At 43.0% G+C, this 26,169-nt stretch overlaps 1 protein-coding gene across 2 annotated transcripts in view; it reads right to left on the minus strand.

Moving 5' to 3' along the window:
- Positions 1-394: 394 nt before the first annotated feature.
- The window catches only part of LOC136874678 (sodium-dependent nutrient amino acid transporter 1), a 123,876-nt gene continuing 98,101 nt past the window's right edge, over positions 395-26,169 (minus strand). For both annotated transcript variants that reach the window (XM_067148316.2, XM_067148317.2), the window contains 2 exons: positions 17,261-17,355; positions 395-1,313 (listed from right to left, as the gene is read on the minus strand). In XM_067148316.2, coding sequence (XP_067004417.2) covers positions 1,092-1,313; positions 17,261-17,355 — 317 coding nt within the window. In that variant the 3' untranslated portion in view covers positions 395-1,091. The remainder of the gene's footprint in view (positions 1,314-17,260; positions 17,356-26,169) is intronic.

Below are 26,169 nucleotides of genomic sequence, written 5' to 3' on the forward strand. Positions count from 1 at the left end.
GCCACGTCGAGTGACAGCTTTCATGCAGGCCACGGGTGGACCAACATCTTATTGACGTCCTCAATTTGTAACGCTCTAACTCTGCAATAAATCATTCGATTGTTCTGCACTTTTGATCGTTTGTTTTTCTATGTCTGTTCCTCACGTCCAGCGATTTTTATCGCCATCGGACAATTCCTTCCTGGTGCGTCGTTTTTTTATACAGTGTATTTTAGCAGCAATCGCACATAATAATTTGAGTCAAATAGGTTATAAAAATTACAAATCCATCACGAATATGATTCTAAATATTACTTGATTTTTGGTCGTGAGTGGAGAAACTTCGGAAAATGTTTACTGACACCATCACGGATTAAGATATTTGGAGCGATTAAAAACATTTTATTTCCCATATTTGTCCATATTCTACGTATAGTACATGTTTTTACAAATTTGAGGAAAACATATATTTACATAATTTAACACCGAGAGAGAAGGAAAAAGTTACCCTTCTGCATTTAGAATTCCAGTTTAAGGCACCTTTCTTGAAGGAAGTAATACACCTCTTCAATATTTACAAAAGTAGAAATTTGACATCATTTATGTGACCGATATGAAATTAAAGATGTAAGTCATTAAACATTTCATATGGTGCTATGTCCCTTCGCTGGATGATTATTTAGACGACCTATATAAAGCAGTTGCTAAATTCTAGTTCCAGCCGTGAGATAATAATAATAATAATAATAATAATATTAATAATAATAATAATAATGTAATTGGTTTTAAGTCCCGCTAATTACTTTTACAGTTAACGGAGAGACAGACGTGTTGGAAATTGTGTCCTGCAGGACTTCTTTTGGGTGATAATACTGTATATCTACCCACTCGAGGCTAGCATATGTTGAGCACTTTCAAATACCACCGGACTGAGGCGGAATCGAACCTGCCATCTTGGTCTAAAAACTTAAGCGCTCTACCATCTGAGCCATTCAGCCAAGCAAACAAACAAGTCACCCAAGAAGACTTAACCGTAAATCGGTAGTCGGCTTTGAAATCAAATGACACAGGATAGTCTTTGTACTGATAGTCAGTTGAAGGCTGAAAACATCTTATATTTCTGGACGATGATGACATTCAAAAGCAGGAGTTGCATTTTCTGTGTGGTCCAAGTCGTTTCTTCGCGATCCAAACATGTTGAGCTGCACACGACGCCAAACACTCAGCCTGTCCATATTTTGACGACGTGTTTCCTTGAACTGCTGCCACTCCTTTCGCACTTCAGGATTACTAGGTCCCCACTGGGCATTTGGACAGAAGGACACCGCCATAATCTGTAAAATATTGGAAACATAATAATAATAATAATAATAATAATAATAATAATAATAATAATAATAATAATAATAATAATAATAATAATAATAATAATAATAATAATAATGATAATAATAATAATAATAATAATAATAATTCCCCAGTTATCTGGGGTCTACACCAACGTGGATTACACTCAGTTTTACGGCCAAGTGCCCTACCTGCCGCCAATTCTGTGTGGAGGGATGTGTTCTCAGTTGTGTGTTTCTGTGGTGGTTGGAAGAGTGGACGTGTGTTTTGTGTGAATTAAGTTGTGAATCAAAACTGTACCGGGCGGTACCCCTCCACGCCGCTAATTCAAACTTTGCGCCAGTTGAAAATCCTCCGCTGGAGGAAGTCCGAACTTTATCTAATGTATTAATTTTCAAGTTACCCAGAAGATGTCACTACTTGGAAATTTTGAAGTTTCTGAACTGGGTCGTTTTCGACATATTTTTGTTTTGCTTGTAGTAAGAAGTGTGAACTTTCTCTTCTAGAGGACACTACTGAAGAACTACTATAGTGCACCCTAGTGCAAGGTGAAAGAACTGTTTTTTTTAGGAGAAATTTTTATTTCAAAAGTTTGTTTCTTGTTAAATTTCTTTCTGGTATTGTTTAAGTTGGCTGTATACCCCTTTCTTTCCCCTTGTTTTGAATTTAGCCAATCCCGAATTTCTTTAATTAATTTATGAGCAATAAGGTGTTTCTTCTTCAAATTGGATATGCTGCTTAACCCTAACCAATAAATGATTGTGGGCGGGTGTTTTCTTTCCTGAAACGCCTCGAACTTTCCGCGAGAGTATATAAACTGCTGATTTTGGGTCTCCATGCCACTTCTGTACCATCTTTCAGTGTGTAAAGTACATAGCAGGGGGCGGGAAGCGCCTCTTTCTTCGGACAGCAGTTCAACAACCAGGTAATGGCCGTATAATAACTTCTTTTCTTGCTAGCTCAGCAGTTTAACTCTCGGGGCGGGTCCGAAGCTTTTCCACCATGTAACTTTTCCCTAAAATGTAAAGACTCTTAGTATCTATTCTCTTTTATGCTACATATTGGGATAGAGAGTGCTTAACCCTCTCGAGCTCCCACTCATATTGTTTTGAGGTGAACTTACCTTTTCACAACCAATTCTTCTTTAACGTAATGTAAATTGTTTCCTTCTAAAGTCACCTCGTTAGTATGGGATTAGCCCTTGCATTTGTGGCCTAGAGCCAGATTAGGTTTTAAAACAAAATGTATTAGGAGTGCAGTTCGCCTCCTCTCACATTGGTATTTTAGAGGCCATGTAATTATCCTTTTCTCGCTTAATAGGCCTCAGTAGGTTGGGTATTTTACCCCTGTGTTTACGTCCTTAGAGGACAGCTTGAAGGTCGAGTTAGGTGTGGCCTTTTGATAGACTTAAAACTTTGAGAGCGGATCGCTCTTTTGAAATTTGTTTCTGCGTGCCTCTAGGAGGTCTTACTGTGTAATTTGGAGCAAGTGCTCCTGGGCATGATTGGGGTTTTCTGCCCCTTTGTTAAACCTTATGTACATGTAAGCTTGGGCTAACTGCTCAAGAATTGTGTGTTCGGGGCTCGAAGCCCAAAGCCTGTAAATACTGTTGTTGCTCTTTTGTTGCCTTGCTACTCTGTACCTTCCATGCTTGTTATTTCTTGATTTTGAAAAGAGAATATAACCTTGTTAAATTTTACATTAACTTTAATTTCGTAGTTTGAGACCCGTTCACCCCCGCACCTTCTTTCCCTCTTCCTACCACAAAATACGGTAACAAGCGGTAGCAGAGCGTGGTTGAATGGGTCTCAATTTAGCCCCTTTTGACGGCTAAACATTGCTTTGATCCGAACTCTAACAATTTTCTCAGTTGCTGGAATTTTTGATTTTTCCTGTTTCAAAATTGTTCTGTCATCATGCCCGGCCCTCGCGATGTTCTCCATCTTAACTATTTGCGCAAGGAGTAGTTGATCTATGAATTGACTATTAGAAATGTGCAATCTGGAGGCACGGTTGCGGTAGACACAAACAAGCTTAGAGAGTCCCTTGATTTGCCCATTTCCATCCCCACTTTGGGAGAGAAAGAAATTGACGACTCTCTTTCCACGATCATCGAGAATATTACTGGGCTATCATCTGTAGTTAGTTTTTTTGAAGAAAATGATCCTTCTCCTAATCAAATTAAGCGTGTGCAAGCCAGGCTATATCATTTTTCAAATAGAGTTAACGATCTGTTGTCTCTGAAGTTGAATGACGTTCAGAGGAAGGAAGCTAGTACGGTGCTTGAAAATATTTCTGAATTATCTAGTAAGGTCACTCAATTGTAAACTGGGGAAGTTCCTCCCAAAACTGATCAACCCGCTACGGTGAATGTAGGTAGCGAGGAAGAGCCTCCTACGGGAGAAGTCAATAGGAAAACCGTTGGAGCTCAAGCTATCTCTGCCCCATTGGACAACGAGTCTGAACGCCGTACGTCGTTGAATAATGTACGTTCTGAACTAACTTCTTTGCCACTGAAACCTTTACCTACTATGTCACCTGGGTTCAGCAGCTTGCCTCATCCATTAGCAATGTTGCTCAGAGGTATCTCTAAGTTTTCTGTTAATACCACCAGTGAAGTTATTTCATTCTTAAGGTTTTTAGTTGAATTTCAGGATCATGCCCTTGTTTTTTCTCTTTCTCCGTGTCAAATTTTACAGATAATTTATCCTTATGCAATTGGTATTCTCTCAGATAAAATAGTAAGAGCCATTGCCGAACAGTCATCTATTGAAGATTTTCATGCACATGTGCTTGCAAATTTTATTCCTGCTCGCGCGAGGTCATCTCTGATTCAGAAGTACTATTATCGAGTACAGAGATTGGATGAAAATCTGGCTGATTTCACACAAGACATTAAGTTCTATACTAGGGTGTTTGCTCTTCACTTCCCTGAGGATCAGATTGTACAAGCTATTGTGGAAGGCATTTCACCATCTTATAGGTCATATTTGTGTTTCGCGGCGTGCCCGCAAACCTTCTCTGAACTTGAAGCATTGGCCGTCTCAGCGGAAGGAGTTAGATACGCCGATTCCTTGCGTGTCGCGAAAGAACCCCCTCCTTCGTTTAGTAATACTCGGCCTCCACCTCGCCGACCAGTCACACCCCGTAAATGTTATGCTTGCGGGTCGCCTGACCATCTTCGCAATAAATGTCCATTGGTCAAAACTAGTAGGGCAAATAATGGAGCTGGTTCATCACAAGGCTGTTTTAAATGTGGGGCTTTCTCACATATCGCCAAGAATTGCCCAAATTCAAATAGCACCCCCTCCTGCTCAACCTCTGGTGCAAATTCCACCAATGCCAATAATAAAAAGTGACTAGTGGCTTCGGCTGAGTCGACTGATTCATCTTTCCGAGGCTCAGCCCCTGGTAAACAGATCGAAAATTCAGGGAACGTTCAATCTGCAAATCCATCTTTTGAATGCCCCAAAGAGTGTCTTAGGATTGCGGCGGATACCCCCGCACCGGTCCCTTTTCTCAAAATTGAGTTAAATAATGAGCCTATAAGAGCTCTATTAGATTCAGGCAGTGTTTGTTCTATTATTTCGGCTGAATGGTATGCAAAATTGAAATCTGTTTTTAAACTTCCTGATTATTGTTCCTCTTCGATCCAATATGTTTCGGCTAATTCATCTCCATTAGAAATTCTAGGTTCTTTACAGGTCAAAATTCGTATTTTAAAATTTACATGGAAAATCAAATTGTTTGTGGCTAAGCACTTGTCTTGCCCCATCATATTGGGAGCTGACTTCATTTCTCACACTGGTCTTGTGCTCGATCTTCAGAGTAAGTCGTGTTCATTCAAATTTGCTTCCAATTGTAAAGTCCCCTTGTTAAAATGTAATTCTGCATCATGTTCATCTATTTCGCCTACCCAGGATGAGATGTTGTTAGACCTTCGACATCTACCTGAGGAACAGGCTGATAGTATTCGTAAGTTGTGTCAGTCGTTTCCAGAGGTGTTCTCTGATACTCTTGGTGTTACTGACCTTATTGAATACAAAATTGAGGTCACGGATTCGATTCCTGTCCGTTTTCCACCTTATAGGCTATCTCCACCAAAAATGAAGGCTCTGAAAGAAAATATCGATCAGATGTTGAAGGATGGTATTATTAGGCCCTCTAAGTCGGCGTATTCTTCGCCTATTTTTCTAGTCCCGAAACCCCAAGGGGGTTTCAGACCTGTCATTGATTATAGGGCTCTCAATCGGAAGGTGGTGTTACAATCTGTGCCCCTTCCTGACCTTCATTCTTGTTTTTCATGGTTTCGTAAGGCCAAGTTCTTTACTATCTTGGACTTGAATCAGGCCTATAATCAAATTCCCCTAGCGGAAGAGTCTAAATATCTTACAGCGTTTGCCACGGATTGGAATTTGTATGAATACAACCGCGTGCCTTTCGGGCTCCCCACGGGAGCAGCTGTACTCACTAGACTGCTAGATAGGGTCTTCTCCGACATCAAATTTGAGTACTTGTATCACTATCTGGATGATGTCGTCGTATTTTCGGAGACTTTCGAAGAACATCTAGATCATCTGCGATAAATTCTCAATCGCCTTCGCAAGGCTGGGTTAACTGTCAAGTTGTCCAAGGTTGCCTTTGCTAAGCCCTCCCTGTCATTCCTAGGGCATATTGTGTCACCTGATGGTGTGGCAGTCGATCATTCTAGAACACAGGCCATCCGTGATTTTAAACCTCCCAAGGACATTAAATGTATCGCCAGGTTCATTGGTATGGTGAATTTCTTCAGGAAGTTTATTCCTAACTTCGCTAATAGAGCGGCGCCCTTAAACCTTCTTCGTAGGAAAGGCATCAAATTCGAGTGGGGACCTTCTCAACAAGCCGCTTTTGAAGATCTTAAATTAGCTCTCTGTAATGCCCCTGTCCTTGCTATGCCTGATTTCTGAAAGAAATTCATCGTCCAAACTGACGCGTCGTCGTCAGCAGGAGCAGCAGTCCTTCTTCAAGAGAATGAATTAGGGAGGCGACCCATCGCCTATGCATCTAGGACTCTATCGGCTCAAGAAGCCAAGTATTCCATCTATGAGCTCGAAGGTTTGGCAGTCTTATTTGCCTTAGAAAATTTCCGTCTCTATCTGGAACATGTCAAATTCGACCTGGAGACAGATAATCAAGCCTTAAGCTGGGTCTTAGGTAGGCCGCGTCGTACTGGTCGTATAGCCCGTTGGGCCATCCGACTTTCTGCCTTCCAATTCGATGTCAGGCATATCAGAGGGACCGAAAATGTTGTTGCCGATGGACTCAGCCGTATGTTTTCCAACGACGTCGAGACCCATGAACCGGTCGACAGTTCATCATCTCCCGAGTCCATACTATGTGATGTTAATGCCATCTTAACAGATGCTCCCATGCTCTTTAGGGATATCGAGAAATACCAACGTGAAGATCCGACGCTGGCTCCGATAATGGAAACCCTTTCTTCCGGGGAACATGTCGTCCCTTATGTTCTGAGGAATGGTGTTTTATGTTGCCCATCGAGGCATGATAAGATGATGAAGGTTGTCGTTCCAGCTGTTCTTGTGCCTATGATCTTCAAGTACTATCATGAGACCCCATTAGGGGGGCATCTTGGAATCTTGAAAACTCGTGAAAAGATTCGTGAAAGGTTCATCTGGAATGGTATGGACGGTGAAATCCGTGAACTAGTAAAAGCTTGTAAATCTTGTTTGCTTAGTAAACCCACCATGTCCACCAAGGTAGGCCTTTTGTCTTCGCATCAGGCTTCGCGCCCCATGGTTTGCCTGTATATTGATTATGTAGGACCCTTCCCCCAGTCAAAGGGAAATGCCAACAAGTTCATCTTTGTATGCGTAGATGGTTTTACAAGATTTTCCTGGTTATTTCCGACTAAGCTGGCTACCGCTCAGTCCACCATTACTTGCCTAAATTCTATTTTTGCTTCTTTTGGTCCGTGCCAATATATTGTGTCTGATAATGCTAAGGCGTTCACATCAAATCTTTTTCGTAAATTCTGTTTTGACTTGTCCATCTCTCATGTGACGACTTCTGCTTATTACCCTCAACCATCTCTGGCTGAACGGGTTAATCGTAATCTCAGGTCCGCGCTTATTGCCTATCATCATGGAGATCATTCTAGGTGGGACACGTCCCTGCATTGGTTAGCTTTTGCTTTGAATTCGGCGGTTCATGAATCTCACAAGTTTACCCCAGCTTCGTTGATGTTCAAGTTCGTTCCCAACACGCCGCTCTCTAACCTCTGGTCTCTGAGTGACATTCTACCCGAGACAATAGATCCGGATAATATTAAAGTCTTTGGAAGAAAGCTAAAGCCAATCTTAAAGTGTCTCATGAAAAGGTTAGGGAAAGATATGATCGTGGACGGAGACCCACCAATTTGAAGGTAGGCGACCAAGTGATGGTCAAGAATTTTGTTCCCGCGGGCAAGCTTGCCCCCAGATTTCATGGGCCGTGTGTCATTCTCGATTTCCTTACGCCGGTTACGTTGTTATTAAGTAATCCAGCCACCGAGAGGATATTTAGGGTTCACCTGTCGCAGGTGAAACCTGTATAATTTCTGTGCTAACTTGCTTCATATAATCTTGAAAGGAATATGAAGGTTATATTTTTTTTTTGAGGTTTTCACTTTTAAGGCCTTCTGCCCCTTCTATAATATGTTGTTTTATATGTAAGCATTTTTGTAAAACCTTCCCCGAACCGTTAAACTGCCATCCTGTCGTTGCCACGGCCATTACCACGCTCCCGTCTCCTGCTCCACTACACACAGTGGCTTGTACATGAAATAAATATCTCCACGCCGCTGGCCCCTCAACCTCACCACAATGAATGTACCCTACTATCATTCTGGTCCAACAAAAATTCTGCCGTCGAGCTTTAATGTTTCAGTGCCCCCGCAGCCGCGCGGCGCCGTGCCGCGACTGGGATAGAGGAAGGGCCCCCTCTACTCCAGCCAGGTCGACATGTGCACGGCGAGCCGGAGCCCTCCTCCCGGCCAAGGCTGATGTGCGGCGCACAACCTACTTGCCCGCAGCCTGTATATGTTCACCGCGGGCGCGGCGTGCTTCAACACCACTACTCCTCCCATAGTGCGGGCGAGCGGTATCTCAGGGTACTTGAGGGGTCCGAGCGGCCTCCTCTGGACACAAGCTGCAGCGGCCGGTCTGGCCATCCAATTTAATCAACTACATGGACATTTACTATCAGCAATTACTACATTTGGGAATTCTACTGCAATATTTGGTGGACTTTGAAAATTTTTCTTCACTTTCTAGTATTAAAAGTTTTCTTCTGAATTCAATTCCTACAAACATAAAGACATTACTTCAACGGTTACTACAAGAATTTTGAAACTGGATCAAACCAAATTTAGAACATTTTTATAAATGCTTCTGCAATTAATCTCCATATCAACATCATAACTTGGACCTTATTTTCAAACAAATTTCATGTGTCACCCCTGGAGGGACTTTTGGGGGGGGGGGGAGGTCTGTACCGGGCGGTACCCCTCCACGCCGCTAATTCAAACTTTGCGCCAGTAGAAAATCCTCTGCTGGAGGAAGTCCGAACTTTATCTAATGTATTAATTTTCAAGTTACCCAGAAGATGTCACTACTTGGAAATTTTGAAGTTTCTGAACTGGGTCGTTTTCGACGTATTTTTGTTTTGCTTGTAGTAAGAAGTGTGAACTTTCTCTTCTAGAGGACACTACTGAAGAACTACTATAGTGCACCCTAGTGCAAGGTGAAAGAACTGTTTTTTTGGAGAAATTTTTATTTCAAAAGTTTGTTTCTTGTTAAATTTCTTTCTGGTATTGTTTAAGTTGGCTGTATACCCCTTTCTTTCCCCTTGTTTTGAATTTAGCCAATCCCGAATTTCTTTAATTAATTTATGACCAATAAGGTGTTTCTTCTTCAAATTGGATATGCTGCTTAACCCTAACCAATAAATGATTGTGGGCGGGTGTTTTCTTTCCTGAAACGCCTCGAACTTTCCGCGAGAGTATATAAACTGCTGATTTTCGGGTCTCCATGCCACTTCTGTACCATCTTTCAGTGTGTAAAGTACATAGCAGGGGGCGGGAAGCGCCTCTCTCTTCGGACAGCAGTTCAACAACCAGGTAATGGCCGTATAATAACTTCTTTTCTTGCTAGCTCAGCAGTTTAACTCTCGGGGCGGGTCCGAAGCTTTTCCACCATGTAACTTTTCCCTAAAATGTAAAGACTCTTAGTATCTATTCTCTTTTATGCTACATATTGGGATAGAGAGTGCTTAACCCTCTCGAGCTCCCACTCATATTGTTTTGAGGTGAACTTACCTTTTCACAACCAATTCTTCTTTAACGTAATGTAAATTGTTTCCTTCTAAAGTCACCTCGTTAGTATGGGATTAGCCCTTGCATTTGTGGCCTAGAGCCAGATTAGGTTTTAAAACAAAATGTATTAGGAGTGCAGTTCGCCTCCTCTCACATTGGTATTTTAGAGGCCATATAATTATCCTTTTCTCGCTTAATAGGCCTCAGTAGGTTGGGTATTTTACCCCTGTGTTTACGTCCTTAGAGGACAGCTTGAAGGTCGAGTTAGGTGTGGCCTTTTGATAGGCTTAAAACTTTGAGAGCGGATCGCTCTTTTGAAATTTGTTTCTGCGTGCCTCTAGGAGGTCTTACTGTGTAATTTGGAGCAAGTGCTCCTGGGCATGATTGGGGTTTTCTGCCCCTTTGTTAAACCTTATGTACATGTAAGCTTGGGCTAACTGCTCAAGAATTATGTGTTCGGGGCTCGAAGCCCAAAGCCTGTAAATACTGTTGTTGCTCTTTTGTTGCCTTGCTACTCTGTACCTTCCATGCTTGTTATTTCTTGATTTTGAAAAGAGAATATAACCTTGTTAAATTTTACATTAACTTTAATTTCGTAGTTTGAGACCCGTTCACCCCCGCACCTTCTTTCACCTCTACCTACCACAAAAATACGGTAACAAAAACAATTACTCAAGTAAAGGAATTGACCACCGGGCGAGTTGGCCGTGCGGTTAGGGGCGCGCAGCTGTGAGCTTGCATCCGGGAGATAGTGGGTTCGAACCCACTGTCGGCAGCCCTGAAGATGGTTTTCCGTGGTTTCCCATTTCCACACCAGGCGAATGTTGGGGCTGTACCTTAATTAAGGCCACGGTCGCTTCCTTCCCACTCCTAGGCCTCCCCTATTCCATCGTCGCTGTGAGACCTATCTGTGTCGGTGCGACGTAAAGTAACTTGTTCAAAGAAACAATCAACACTACCACCACTTAATACGTTCGACTAAGGGAGCCTCCGTGGCTCAGACGGCAGCGCGTCGGCCTCTCACCGCTGGGTACCGTGGTTCTAATCCCGGTCACTCCATGTGAGATTTGTGCTGGGCAAAGCGGTGGCGGAACAGGTTTTTCTCCGGGTACTCCGGTTTTCCCTGTCATCTTTCATTCCTGCAACATTCTCCATTCTCATTATTCATAGCATCTATCAGTCATTAATTAATCACTTTGGGAGTGGCGATCCCATCGTACTAATAGCCTATATCTGCCTCATTCATTACATCCCTGACCCGGTCAAAGACTGGAAAACAGCTTGTAGGTTTTCATTTTTCAGATATTGACTAAATTCATTAATTTCTTGGAGGCGATCGAGTGATCAGTGTGTGCGCTTCAGTGACAGCAACTTTGTGGTTACGTCATAGACCGTGAAGGTCAATGAACGGTGAACATAAATTGGAGTATGAAGGGAATAGTGTTAATATTTATTCCTTGTGGTCATAAATCCAGGTAATTTTCAATATAACTTACGCGGTTTGAAATTAGTTCTTTCTGTTCTCTTTACTTATATTGATCGGATATAATAAAGAGTTTTCCAGTACCGGTATCTCAAAATATTTTTGTACTGTACACAATGAATTACAATTTCCACAATTATATTTTAAGAGGGCTATGATTAGAGCAAATCTTCTTCTTCTTATTTATCTGTTTACCTTCCAGGGATGGTTTTCCCCTCGAACTCAGCGGACTCGGACTCAGTTGGAGCTTCACTCCCTGGGTCGGGGAATACAACTAGGGAGGATGACCAGTACCTCGCCCAGGCGGCCTCATCTGCTACGGTCAACAGGGGCCTTGCGGGGAATGGGAAGATTGAAAGGGTTAGGCAAGGAAGAGGGAAGGAAGCGGCCGTGACCTGAAGTTAGGTACCATCCCGGCATTTGCCTGGAGGAGGAGAAGTGAGAAACCACGGAGAAACCACTTCCAGGGTGGCTGAGGTGGGAATCAAACCCACCTTTACTCAGTTGACCTCCCGAGGTTGAGTGGATCCCGTTCCAGGCCTCGTACCATTTTTCAAATTTCGTGGCAGAGCCGGGAATCGAACCCGGTCCTCCGGGGGTGGCAGCTAATCATACTAACCACTACACCACAGAGGCGGACTGGAGACATTCTTAATACTGTATAATAAGGAGTAAAGCGGATAACCTGTGACTTCTTGTTGCTTGCGTTTAAATTTAAATGATCTGATAAACTCATTAAGAGTCCAATCATGTTTACCGGGAATAACATTAGTTCGATTATTTATTTGAAGACATACTTTATATCTACTTGTTATTGTATTTTTACAGTGTTGTTGTACTTGGATAGTAAATATCTGTGTCTGATGATAACTTTTAATATTATTTTCTGAAACTCATTGAACAGGGAAAGTCGCATAGTATAGCAGCACTGTGCAAAATCAAGCATTAAACTTGTTGAAGTATGTAAATATATTCCGTTTTGCTCAATGAACAATGAGAAATTTTACTTTTCTTAGTGGAAATTCTGTCATTCCCATCCAAGAAATTGTAAATTAGAGCTTGCACACTTCAGCCCCGTATATTTGTCCGTTGTAACACAAAACTTGTGACGCGCCAGTTTTCTATGCATGTGTAAATATAGCTAAATAAAAAATGCCTATCAGTATCTAGCGCAGTATAAATGAAGCCCGAATAATTTTTAAATGCCGTTTCTTCTTGCAATGTATCCAATCAATATTTCGTTGAGTGGAGAAAGGAGAGCTTCGTAGTCACAATCGAACGTAACAGGCGAGTTGGCCGTGCGGTTAAGGGCGCGCAGCTGTGAGCTTGCATCCGGGAGATGGTGGGTTCGAATCCCACTGTCGCCAGTCCTGAAGATGGTTTTCCATGTTTCCCATTTTAACACCAGGCAAATTATGGGGCTGTACCTCAATTTTTTTTGCTATTTGATTTACGTAGCACCGACACAGATATGCCTTATGGCGACGTTGGGATAGGAAAGGTCTAGGAGTTGGAAGGAATCGGCCGTGGCCTTAATTAAGGTACAGCCCCGGCATTTGCCTGGTGTGAAAATGGGAAACCACGGAAAACCATCTTCAGGGCTGCCGACAGTGGGGCTCGAACCCACTATCTCCCGATTACCGGATACTGGCCGCACTTAAGCGACTGCAGCTATCGAGCTCGGTGTACCTTAATTATACCACGGCCGCTTCCTTCCAACTCCTAGGCCTTTCCTATCCCATCGTCGCCATAAAACCTATCTGTGTCGGTGCGACGTAAAGCTACTAGCAAAGCAGTCGAACGTCACTGCTCCTGTCCCATGCCCAGTATGTTCGCTCTGTCGCTTGACTGTGACATGGGTTTGTTATGTAAGCTGCCCGCATTTCAAACACATTTAACCGGAACAGGTTTTTCTCCGGGGACTCTGGTTTTACCTGTCATCTTTAATTCCAGCAACGCTCTCTAATATCATTTCATTTCATCTGTCATTCATTAATCATTGCCCCAGAGGAATGGTGACAGCCTTCGGCAGTCGGCACAATTCCTATCCTCGCCGCTAGATGGGGGTTTCATTCATTTCATTCTACAGTGACTCCATTACACAAATAACGCTTATGTTGTCTAAATAGAAGTATGGGGATTTCCATTCAGTATGGGGAGCACTTGCAACTACTGTACTTGTTCCTAGTCGTGAGAACAAGACTGATGTATGCGGCGTGGTATGCTTCAGTCTGCCTCTAGTAGCAAGAAAAGGTGTCCGGCTCCATGGATAAATGGTTAGCGTGTTGGCCTTTGGTCACAGGAACCCCGGGTTCGACTCTCGGCAGGGTCGGGAATTTTAAGCATCATTGGTTAATTTCGCTGGCACAGGGGGTGGGTGTATGTGTCGTCTTTATCGTCATTTCATCCTCGTCATGACGCGCAGGTCGCCTACGGGAATCAAATCAAAAGACCTGCACTTAGCGGGCGAGCAAGAAAAGGTGATCTGTCTAAACACGACATTACACTGTGCATGATATCAGCAGTGTACATGTTTTACATTAATTTCCTTTCTGACAGTCGAGTTCTTCTTCTTCATCTTCTTGATGGTTATGGGCTCCTATGATTTTCCCAGTCCGAAAGCGTGATCTATTGCGAATACACTTGCGATACGTCAGAACAACAATCTATAGTTGGGCCCACGAGAGTTGAAGTCTGACGTTTAGCGCCACCGGCGAGAAAAAGTTGACTAACGCTGCTCAAAGATGGTCTGTTGCTATGGCAACGATGACAGAGATGCCACATTTAAGTATGCTATCGCCACGTTGGTTGGCTTGCTCTTAGTCGCTTTTGCGATATTATTCGGAGTAGTACTGTGTAAACTGTGTTAGTTGTTGCTGGTTTATGTAATCAATCAATACATCTGCATTTAGGACAGTCGCCCAGGCGGCAGATACCCTATCTGTTGTTTTCCTAGCCTTTTCTTAAATGATTGTGCTTGTTTCCTGAATATTATTTTCGTTGTTAGTTTATTTTTTGTAAGTAAATCAGTGGCTAGTTGTGTGGCTACTTGTACAGTTCTATTCTCAATTTATCATGTGCATTTGTTGAGGTTATTGTCATTTAGTGAATATGAAATCTCATATTTATCGATAATGACGTGTTTCATCTTAAATACCGGGATGATTAGCACAAGCTTAGGAACGGGCCAAAGTTGATTGAATTGCATTAGGCCAACATAGTTGATTAAATATTCAGCCTGTATGAAAGGGTGATATGCCGTAGAATGAGGTAATTATGACAATGCAGCGTACATCGTAGTTACTGCTTTCGCCGCTCAAATATCAGACTTCAACTCTCGTGGGCCCAACTATACACAACACCTAATAACAGAGTCATTCACACACCTATTGCACTGCACTGTATATCTGAAAAAGCAATCAAGGCGGAAACACTAGAACAGTGGAAGCAGGAGTATAATTTTAGAATAAAACGTTATGACAGTACATTGTGTTATAATGCAATTTTAGACTCATCAAGAAACATATTGATCGCGTCAGTCGTATCAGCAGTAGGATTATGCAACAAACAGGAAACACTGGTAAGCGGCCCTTACACGATCAATATTATTGACAATATCAGTATTATCAAAACAGTCGTTTACTCCTGTCAATATCACGGTCAATATCGCCATACCCTACACGATCAATATTATAGTCAAAAATTGTATCAATAAATGTGTTCAGTACGTTTGTTTCCACCATTCGGACTAGTGAAATTGTGTCTTTTCAAGTGAATTTTTGTGGCATTGTGTGTTTTGAAAACATAGACGATCGAAAAAAAAAAAGAAGTTGTGTAGCTATAATTCTGGCTCTCGGAAGTATTCGTCGAGTTCAGCGAAATTGGCGGATGAAAGAGTGCTTGAAGAAACGTGAAGAATATTCTTATTTGAGGCTGCTGAGGGAAATCAGAATGACAGATGCGGAAGATTTTCACAATTATTTCAGAACGAAAGAAAGGACGTTCATAAAATCATTACACTTGGTAGAACCACTCTCGATAAGGCAGAACACAAACATGAGGGAATACACCCCTGTTAATGAAAGATTAGCCTTAACTCTGAGGTACTTAGCTACAGGAAGAAATTTTGAAGATTTCAAGTTCTCTGTCATCATGTTTGCTGCAACTATCAGCGATGCTATAATTGAAATGTGTGGAATTCTTGTTCATGTCCTACGAGACTACATGAAAGTAAGTGTTTTGAATTCCATTTTCCAGATACCTTCCTACCTGCCTAAGTACCTGTATGAAAGTAGTTAGCATGACAGTAAAAGCAGGGAAACGCATATTGAATTTAAAGCAAAACGTGGTAGCAATTATGTATTGATTAAACAGAGGGTGACGTGCTGCCACTACATCTTCTCAAGGTCACTCGTATAATCCATAATACTCCGCACAAAGATCACTTCCGTTCCCTACGTGAGTTTCACAAATAGGAAAAGTCCTCTCATTTTTAATTACTGCGTTGATGGGGTGAAAGTTCCTTTTTGGGATCATTGTAAGTATCTAGGTGTTAATATAAGGGAAGATCTCCATTGGGGTAATCACATAAATGGGATTGTAAATAAAGGGGACAGATCTCTGCACATGGTTATGAGGGTGTTTAGGGGTTGTAATAAGGATGTAAATGAGAGGGCATATAAGACTCTGGTAAGACCCCAACTAGAGTATGGTTCCAGGGTATGAGACCTTCACCAGAATTACCTGATTCAAGAACTGGAAAAATCCAAAGAAAAGCAGCTCGATTTGTTCTGGGTGATTTCCGACAAAAGAGTAGCATTACAAAAATGTTGCAAAAGTTTGGGCTGGGAAGAACTTGGAGAAAGAAGACGAGCTGCTCGACTAAGTGGTATGTTCCGAGCTATCAGCGGAGAGATGGCGTGGAATGACATCAGTAGACGAATAAGTTTGAGTGATGTTTTTAAAAGTAGGAAAGATCGCAATATGAAGATAAAGTTGAAATTCAAGAGAACAAATTGAGGAAAGTTTTAGTTTTTAGGTAGGGGACTTATGACTTAGAATAATTTAGGGGACTTAGGAATTGGAATAATTTACCAAGGGAGATGCTAAATAAATTTCCAATTTCTTTGCAATCATTTAAGAAAGTGCTAGGGAAACAACAGATAGGAAATCTGCCACCTGGGCGACTGCCCTAAATGCAGATCAGTATTGATTGACTGATTGATTGAAGCGCGGCAACAACTGAGTATTGGTAATATTATTAACGTACATATTGTACATATTTTGTTTAGTGGTATCGTTAATATGTATTTTACCGTATTTTGTTGGGGCAACACAAAGATAAATATAACTCTTTGTAATTAAAATATTGATTTATGAATATTGATCCGTTAATAACGATTATAAGGTAAAGTTACCTTAGGGATAACAGCGTAATTTTTTCAGATTATTTATTTTGAATAAATCAGTCTTTTTGATTGGAAGTCAAATGTACTTATATACTAAATAAATAAATAAATAAATTATCTTCCCCATCAGTAGATAGAAATATATAAGAATAATCATACTACGTCGACAAAGTGTCAATATAATGCGGCAACTTCGAATCCAAAGTGATGATTAATTGAAGAATGGCATATTAAATGTCTTAATAAGCAAATTAAGAGGAATGTAGTTCCAATAATTACATGTAATCCTTAGACGATCAAAAATATTAACAATATCCCCTCGACTTTTAAATATTGACGCGCCGAAATCAGAAAATCTGGATATCATCAATATCGCTTCAATATCTACCGTCAATACTCTTTTTCTCACCTTAAATGATCAATATTATTGTCAATATCATACTGTATTGTCAATATTAATGATCGTGTAAGGGCCGCTTAAGGTAAAGGATGTTTTAGACGGACAAGACTGCGGGAAAAGCGTGCAGACATGCTTAAATGACATTGAAAAAAGCATGTGATCCTCATCTCCGTCTCTGTCACGACACGTACGGTTAGGTAAATTAGGCAGATGAAAACGGAATTTATATTGGGGAGTAAGAGCATGATGATATTTGTGATACTGACAGTCGAGTTGTCTACGGTACTCACTTTGTTGAGTGGTAGGTGTCGATTCTTGATGAACTGGTAGACTATACCGATAGGAACTGCTATAACTCCTAAAGCGAACAGGACCCACCCAGCCACTGAAAGAAAAAGAAATACAGAAAATTGAAGTAAATGATATTATCTGTCCCTTGGAACTTTCATGTGAAAAGAACAATATTCATTTGAAAAGACATTGTGTAGGAAATTTATGGAATGCACTTTACTCCAAAGAAACAGTAACGCAAAAGATTTTCTGACGAAATTTATTTTCGAAGTATAGCATAAACACTACATGAGATTTTTTTCCAAAATTAATTCCTCCAACCTCGCAGCAAAGTTGACGTCGACGTCTTGTTAAGTCGTATGCACGTTCCTAGATGGCAGGTATATCTTTGATCAGGTCGTTTTCGCCCGAATGCAACAATTATGTTATTTGTGGTTCAGTGGATTTTCATGAAGTAATTACTTTTGAATGAATGGTCTCAAAAAAATCCATCGAATATTAAACTCTAGAATGCACTGCCCATTGCACGAGGCAACGATTACATTGTCCACTATACTAGTTCCGATGATAACATGTTCCCAAATTGAAATGAGGCGGAGTCCCACGCGTCATTCCATACACTACCTACGTGAACTCATGTTTGCACAATTTTAGCTGGGATAATAATCTGAATACAGACAACATACCACACTACCAACTATCACAGAATCACGCAATAGTGATTACATCTATCTCTCTCTCTCTCTCTCTCTCGCTATATATATATATATATAGATAGATAGATAGATAGATAGATAGGGTTGGCGTCAGGAAGGACATCCAGCCGTAAAACAGGGCCACCAAGCTCGACAGCTGCAGTCGCTTAAGTGCGGCCAGTATCCAGTATTCGGGAGATAGTGGGTTCGAACCCCACTGTCGGCAGCTCTGAAGATGGCTTTCCGTGGTTTTCCATTTTCACACGAGGTAAATGCCCCTTTCCTGTCCCATCCTCGCCATAAGACCTATCTGTGTGTGTGCGACGTAAAGCAGCTTGCGAAAAAATAAATCAGGGCCAAATCCACATGTGCGACGTAGTTCGCACCCGCGATCCCACAGGCGTGGGAAAAGCAGTAGGAAAAGAAGAAGAAGAAGAAGAAGAAGAAGAAGAAGAAGAAGAAAATCTGAATACAAGGAATCGGATCATAATGAATCCATTTCCTATGATATATTCAAGCCCACCATCCTCCGCGTCAAACATTGTGTGACTATCGTTATTCACACATAGAATTAACAGCCTCAAAGCAAGACGGAGAGAAAACAATTTAAAAGACTAACAATATAGAGGACTTAGAAGTCCGAACATCAGGTATAAAACTTGAGATAATTATCAATTTGCTGATTTACACAGAACAGAGCCTTATTGCTCTTGACAGGAACAATACTTTACACGAGTATGTTTTGCTCCAATCATTTACGCAACGTAGGAGTTTGCGCTCCAAAAGTACCATAGTCCAGCCTCGCACAGGCTTATGGTGCACTTAAGTTCCATCTGACAACCCATCGGTTGTCCTAAATTAAAGTATTTACACCCAGACGCCCCGATGAGGGCTTATCTATTGCTCAACAGTTACAGGGTTCACTGTTCCCAAAGGGACCCAACATCAGAAATCCTTACACACAGAAAGAAATGTACAGGGGCATAACTGCCTGTACTAAGTGGCCATAGTGTAAAAAGAAAAGGTTGCACATGACCGACCATAAACAAAAGGCTAGGAGGCGAACCACTTGTCCTCCTTATAGAAATAGTTAAAACCATAAGTAGCCTTAAGGCCCAATGGTACAGAGGCTAATTCTATACTACACAGGGGTGACTAAATGAGAAACATTAATTCTAAATAAATTTTAAGAAATTTAGGGGTTTATAAAACTTTAGTCACCCCATGCCAAGTAGAATGGGAACCGACAGAGTGTCGTCACTCTTTGTTCCCTTACATTACATATTTCCCAGAAGGGAATAGAACAGAGTCCTCAGACTTGCCGAAAATTCTACCTTTAAACCACCAACTTTAGAAATTTACATTAAATAAAAGAGGTTGAAATCTTCCCCTCAAACCATCCGCAGGTGCTGTCACATATCTATGAAAATTCTGCCATTACTTGAGTCACTGCGGCCTTCCTCACGCAGGCCGTTCCCCTGGCCCTCTTAGGACATGCCGCACTCACAATCACTGGATCAATTAAGACAATACGGCCCTAAAGCACCCTGCTTTTACAGTATTTTTAGAGGAAGGTTCTAAAACTCTTTACTGATAGGCTGGATTCCTATGCACCGGGTTTGATTGGCTAAAGAAGATATGTCCAAAAATCTGATAGGTTGATTACAATCGAGGAAGAACCAGCTAACGTGTTAACAACTTCGGCATATTAAAAGAAAAGTCCTAAGATTCAGGTTAATCAACATTGAAAATAAATATTTCTTTATGAAATAATTAGAGTTCATCCCGCTAGAGGGAGCAATTAAACCGATGGCAGAGACATCTGACAGTTGAAAACCATAGTATCTTGTAGTACACCAGCTGAAGTTTGTTTACATGGCCTTAGAGAAGGCTCACAGTTTAACTGGCCGGGGAAGGTCAACCTCCGGTTACACCTAGAATAGGCCACGGCCGCCAACTCCCTCACTTTCTCCGTGTATCTCCTTCACATATCTCCCGCCGTGAGAGACGGCGTTACCCTCGAAGAGACCCACCTTCCCCTTCAGACAAAACAAAGACAAAGTCACCTCAGTACAGGCCATGAAGGCCCTTGGAGGAGTGGAAGGTAAAGGCTTCCACCATTGTTAACCGCGGCACGTGGTGTGGTAGAGTGGTTAGCCCTAAGCCCGGCCGCCTTTGCCCCCAGGAATTAACCTGGTATTAATTTTTGGTGTAGGCTGAGTGAACCTCAAGACAATATGCACCTCCGGAAGTGGAAATCTCGTTTCTTAAATTTTACGAGTTCCTGACGGGGATTCGAACCCACGTCCTTCCGGGCGAACCGAGCACGCCCTTACCACCTCGTCCAGACAGCCCCTCTTCCCCTTCAAGGGAGGAATGGAAACGTTTTAGTAGTAGTAAACGTTTACAAAAAATAAAACTCTTATGTTAATGTCCCAGGTACTGTCGAACTGTAGAACATGTACATGTACATGTTAAAAAAGAAAAAAAAAAAAACTTTTGTAAATAATAATCATCATCATCATCATCTGTTTACCCTCCAGGTTCGGCTGTTCCCTCGGACTCAGCGAGGGATCCCACCTCTACCGCCTCAAGGGCAGTGTCCTGGAGCTTCAGACTCTTGGTCGGGGGATACAACTGGGGAGTATGACCAGTACCTCGCCCAGGCGGCCTCACCTGCTATGGTGAACAAGGGCCTTGTAGGAGGATGTGAAGATTGGAAGGGATAGGGAAGGATGAGGGAAGGAAGCGGCCGTGGCCTTAAGTTAGGTACCATCCCGGCATTCGCCTGGAGGTGAAGTGGGAAACCACGGAAAACCACTTCGAGAATGGCTGAGGTGGGAATCGAACCCACCTCTACTCAGTTGACCTCCCGAGGCTGAGTGGACCCCGTTCCAGCCCTCGTATCACTTTTCAAATTTCGTGGCAGAGCCGGGAATCGAACCCGGACCTCCGGGGGTGGCAGCTAATCACGCTAACCACTACACCGGAGAGGCGGCCTTTTGTAAATAATACTGAAATAAAATAATGTTGTAAGCCTGTTAGCTAAGAAGCCAAACCCCATCCCATCTCCTCCTTCTTCACATTCCGTACCCCCTACCCCTTCCTTCCTCCATCATATATCCGCAATCCGCCCGAATCTCTTGGACAGAGAGATAGAGAGAGAGAGAGAGAGGGAGAGAGAGAGAGAGAGAGAGAGAGAGAGAGAGAGAGAGAGAGAGAGAGAGAGAGAGCGTAACTCTCTAGGTGGCCCTAGAAAACCTTTGTCAGTCAGTCACCCTTTGCAAGTGCAAGAACTATTGCTGCGGATATCCAGATAACGTCCAACAAGCGAGTGAATCTTCACACTATACTCAATGTTTTTTGAATCGGGTTAATATGAACGGTAGATGACCTATGAAGAAGCTATACATTTCGGAAATTAACCTTAATAAATGCCTGCAGTTTGCAAAGGAATACTGAAACAAGCCGATCGAATTGTCGAACTCTGTTATATTTTCCGACGAATCTAAGTTCGATAGAAGGAAGAAAGTGTGATGCAAGCCCAGCACAGGGCTCCAAGTCAAACATGGCTAGGGTTACCAAATCTACCGTATTTCCGGGTTTTCGCGTATTTTAGACTTTTTTCTTCTTTCTCTTCTTTATCTGTTTAACCTCCAGGGTCGGTTTTTCCCTCAGACTCAGCGAGGGATCCCATCTCTACCGCCTCAAGGGCAGTGTCCTGGAGCTTCAGACTCTGGGTCAGGGATACAACTGGGGAGAATGACCAGTACCTCACCCAGGCGGCCTCTCCTGCTATGCTGAACAAGGGCCTTGGTGGGGGATGGGAAGTTTGGAAGAGATAGACAAGGAAGACGGAAGGAAACGGCCGGGGCCTTAAGTTAGGTAGCATCCTGGCATTTTTTAAAAATCCCGTAAATGCATTTGCTTTTTAAAATTACACGCAGAGTGAATTATTATAGGAAGTAAACTCTATGTGTTATCTATAATCGATAAATTCTGGACTTCTGATACCTTCCGACCAAACTTCGATGTTCGATTTTTGGTCTGTGAGATACCGGTTCGGATCAGACGTTTGTGAGTAGCTTTCTTCACTCTTAGATGTGGTTGTAACACAGGTATTTTTTTCACTTTTGCTTTACGTCACACCAACACAGATAGATCTTGTGGTCACGATGGGATAGGAAAGTGGGAAGGAAGTGACAGTGGCGCTAACTAAGTACAACCCCAGCATTTGCCTGGCGTAAAAAATCGGAAACTATTGAAAGCCGTCTTTAGGGCTGCCGACTATCGAACCTATTTTCTCCCGAATGAAACTCACAGCTACGTGAACCGAGCCGCGTAGTCATCTCGCTCGTTAAAGTGTTCGTTGTTTTGTGTATAAGAGTGAATACGTGCGCCTTTATGTACACGCGAGCACAGAAATGGTGTCCCGGTATAAACAAAACGTGGTATACCACCACCTCCACACTTAACGCATTGCTGCAGGTAGACAGCCCGCTACAAGAGTGTTGTGATTGAAATGGGCACAGTGGTGGATGTATAGCAATACACACACTGTGCCTTCAGCACTACCCGTTCCTCCCCTCTTTTTCGGTACTGGAGTGGGGCAGTGTTGATTGTTTACGTCGGGACACAATTTCTGTGCTTGCATGTACAGTGCCGTTTTAAAACTCACAGTAGTGTTTGTATTTGACCATACTGTATGTGGGTCTCACCCTTAGTCCCGTAACTAAATCTGAATGATACACATTAGAGTACTGTTGTTATTCCAACTAACCATATCCGATATCGATTAATGTCGTACGCGCAGCAACTGACAAGCCTTGAAAGCAGCGATCCAAAATAGCAGTTATAACTTTCACAGTCTTCATCAAGTATCGGTAAGTAAGATCTAATTATCTGCAATACGAATTCATAAATAAGAAATAAATACTCGTGTCTGTTTTTTCTTCTTTCTGTTACCTCTACAACTTATTCCAGCTACTTCTGTTCATCTCATGTGTTTGAATGTGTCTTGGTTAGAGGTTAAAAATCTCCAAACCACGGCGCTGCTCCATGCAGACCATGTGTTGAACTAGTCAGGAACACTCATGGCCAATATATATCTTGTCTGCCATTCGTCGCAATAGTAGAGAGCATTGTCCTTCGAACTTCGAAGCCGGATACTGAACTGCCCAGTGTGGATGGATCTCTATATTTTTCAAAATATACTCCTATTCCACTATGCTGGATCCTTTAGTAATTTCTGATAAAGCCGTTCGAACCCTGCTCAGTCTGGTGGTAATTTTTGCTATTTGTTTTACGTCGCACCGTCACAGATAGGTCTTATGGCGACGATGGGATAGGAAAGGCCTAGGAATGGGAAGGAAGCGGCCGTGGCCTTAATTAAGGTACAGCCCCAGCATTTGCCTGGCGTGAAAGTGGGAAACGACGAAAAACCATCTTCAGGGCTGCCGACAGTGGGGTTCGAACCCACTATCTCCCGGATGCAAGCTCACAGCTGCGTGCTCCTAACCGCACGGTCAACTCGCCCGGTCTGGAGGTATTTAAATGTGCTCAAATACGCCAGCCTCGTAATGATGACATAACAGAATAAATAACGGACAGTTATAACCAACGAAAGAAGACTACAATTAACGAATTATTTCCTTGGCGATGTAGAGTTCATTGGAACTTACGCTCTGTTGTAAAACATTTCATAAATGTTTTAACACGTTGAGTCCGTCATACAAACAGTGATGATGCCAAGTGTTTTGAGGAACACCAGTGATCTTCAGTTATAAATGTACCAGGGGTACAGCTTTCCCGGCCAGTTATCTGCGTGCCATCTCTAAGGCCATCTATGTAAACAAACTGAACTTGTGAACTACAAGAAACTTTGGTCATCAACTGGTAGATGTCTCTACCATCGGTTTATTTACTCCCTCTAGCGGGCTAAACTCTATTTCATAAAGTCATGTTTATTTTCGATGTTTATAAACCTGCTTCGGAGTATTGTTTTTTTATATTCCGCAGTTGTCAGCACTTCTGCTGGTTCCTCCTGGATTGCAATCAACGTATCAACAACTTGGAAATATTTTCTCTAGCCAGTTAAAACCGGGTGTATGTATTGGAATCCAGCCAATCAGTAAAGAGTTCTGGAAGCTTCCCTTAAAAGTATTATAAAAGCAGGGCGCTTGTCTGAACTGCCAAGGAACGCTTCTCCACGCAAGGTCTCTTTTTGTTCGGCCGGGTGATTCCACACCTCTACTATTTCACCCCGCCGATCCCAAACACGCATAACGGCCTGACACCTAGTTGGAAGTCGGCCTCCCACCATGTATACCTGTATCATCGAAGAAGTCAGCCTTGCTCTCTCCAACGACGACATCCAGACTGCCCTCCGCGGGACCGGCGTCCATAGCGCCTCACGGCTCTATGATGGCCCCGACCCATCTCCCGATGTACTTCTGTATTTTGCCTTTGAAGACGACCGCAATCGCCTCCAAGCAACCGGAGCGCTCCTCCATGGCTACCGATACCGAGCGACCTCTACTCCATCATATATATTAGCCCAGCTGCCAGAAGATGAACCTACTACGCCCGTTACAACTGCTTCGCCCGTCGTAACCTCACCCCCTCCTCCATCGCCACCGTTGTTTCCTAGTCATACCAACCCTGTTACCACCACAACTACTACCACCACCGTCACCACCACCACTGCATCCACCTCCCCAACCCACCCTACCACCACTACAACTCTATCCCATCCTTTACCCCTTATGATGTCTACACTCCCTAACCCTCCCAACACTGATCAACCAAGACCTCAGTGTATAACCTCCCAGCCACATGCCGAGCGAACAAACACTGGGACTTCAACAAACATGGCCAATTCACCATCACCACCACCGTCGCCCAACCGTACTCATAACTACAGCTGTGTTGCTTGCGGGGTGGACCCAAGTATTCCTACTGACATCATCGCTACTCACCTCCGTCAGCAAGGACTGCCCGTACAACGAGCACTTCGGATACACAACGCTGATGGTCCAACGTTTTTAGTTCGCCTCCACCTGCCGACGCCCGAAGACGTGAACCAACTCATCACTCATGGGATCAAGCTATATGACCGTCACCATCGTGTGGAACCCTCCCGTTCGCCTCCCCAACCTTCGACCCGATTTACCTTTCCTCGTCGCCGACCCCGGCCGGACCCTCCTCCTGTTTACCCATCTCCACCAGTTTGTCCTCCCCTTCCTCCGACTGGTTTCATCCCCCCAACCATCCCAACGTTTGAACTCCTTCGACTTCTCCTCACTTCACTTAATCACATGACAGCCAGCCTTCATCTCTTTACGTTGCACCTTTACCCCAGCACTTCCTTCTACACTTCATCTCTCCCCCTTGCACACCCCCTTATCCCTCACACCCTTTCGTAAACCATATATGTTTTATGTATCATGTACTTATGACTTAAATAAAGCAATTGTGTAATACCCAGGCATAGGCACAATTCCTCTCCCATCTCCTCACTCTCCACATCCTTTACCCACCTCCTTCTTCCATCACATCTCCCCAACCCGCCCGCATCTCTTGGCCAGAGAGAGGGCGACACCCTCTAGGTGGCCCGCCCCACCCCTTCAGGGTGGGGAATGAAAGCATTGAAGCAAGCAAGCTGAACTGCTCCAGTGATTGGGAGTGCGGCGTGTCCGAAGGGAGGCAGGGGCGCGGCCTGCGTGAGGAACGCCCAGCGACTCAAGGTAATGGCAGATTTTCCTTGGATTTGTGATAGATCGTGCGGTTAGTTTGAGGGGAAGGTTTCAAACCTCTTTTATTTTATGTGAATTTCTAAATCTGGTACTTTAAATGTAGAATTTTCGTCAAGTCTGAGGACTTTGTTCTATTCCCTATTCAGAAACAGGTAATAAACTCGGAATTCGAAAACGCTACTTTTATTACGGCTAGGGAGCACTCCAGCTTCAACTTCGTGCCTTAGCCGTGACAATAAAGCAAAATCAGGCCTAGACACCAAACTGGAAGTCGGCCTCCCTCCACCATGCCCAACTGCATTTTACCTGGCGTAGATCTATCCTTCACAGAAGCTGCCCTGTTCACGTACCTCAAGAACGAAGGTATACCTATAACCAACTTACGCCGGATACAAGTGAACTACCAACCCACCGACAGAGTCCTCATCCAACTAGCATCAGAACGAGCCGTCCAGACAG

This window comes from Anabrus simplex, chromosome 5, assembly GCF_040414725.1.
Source record: "Anabrus simplex isolate iqAnaSimp1 chromosome 5, ASM4041472v1, whole genome shotgun sequence".
NCBI lineage: Eukaryota > Metazoa > Arthropoda > Insecta > Orthoptera > Tettigoniidae > Anabrus > Anabrus simplex.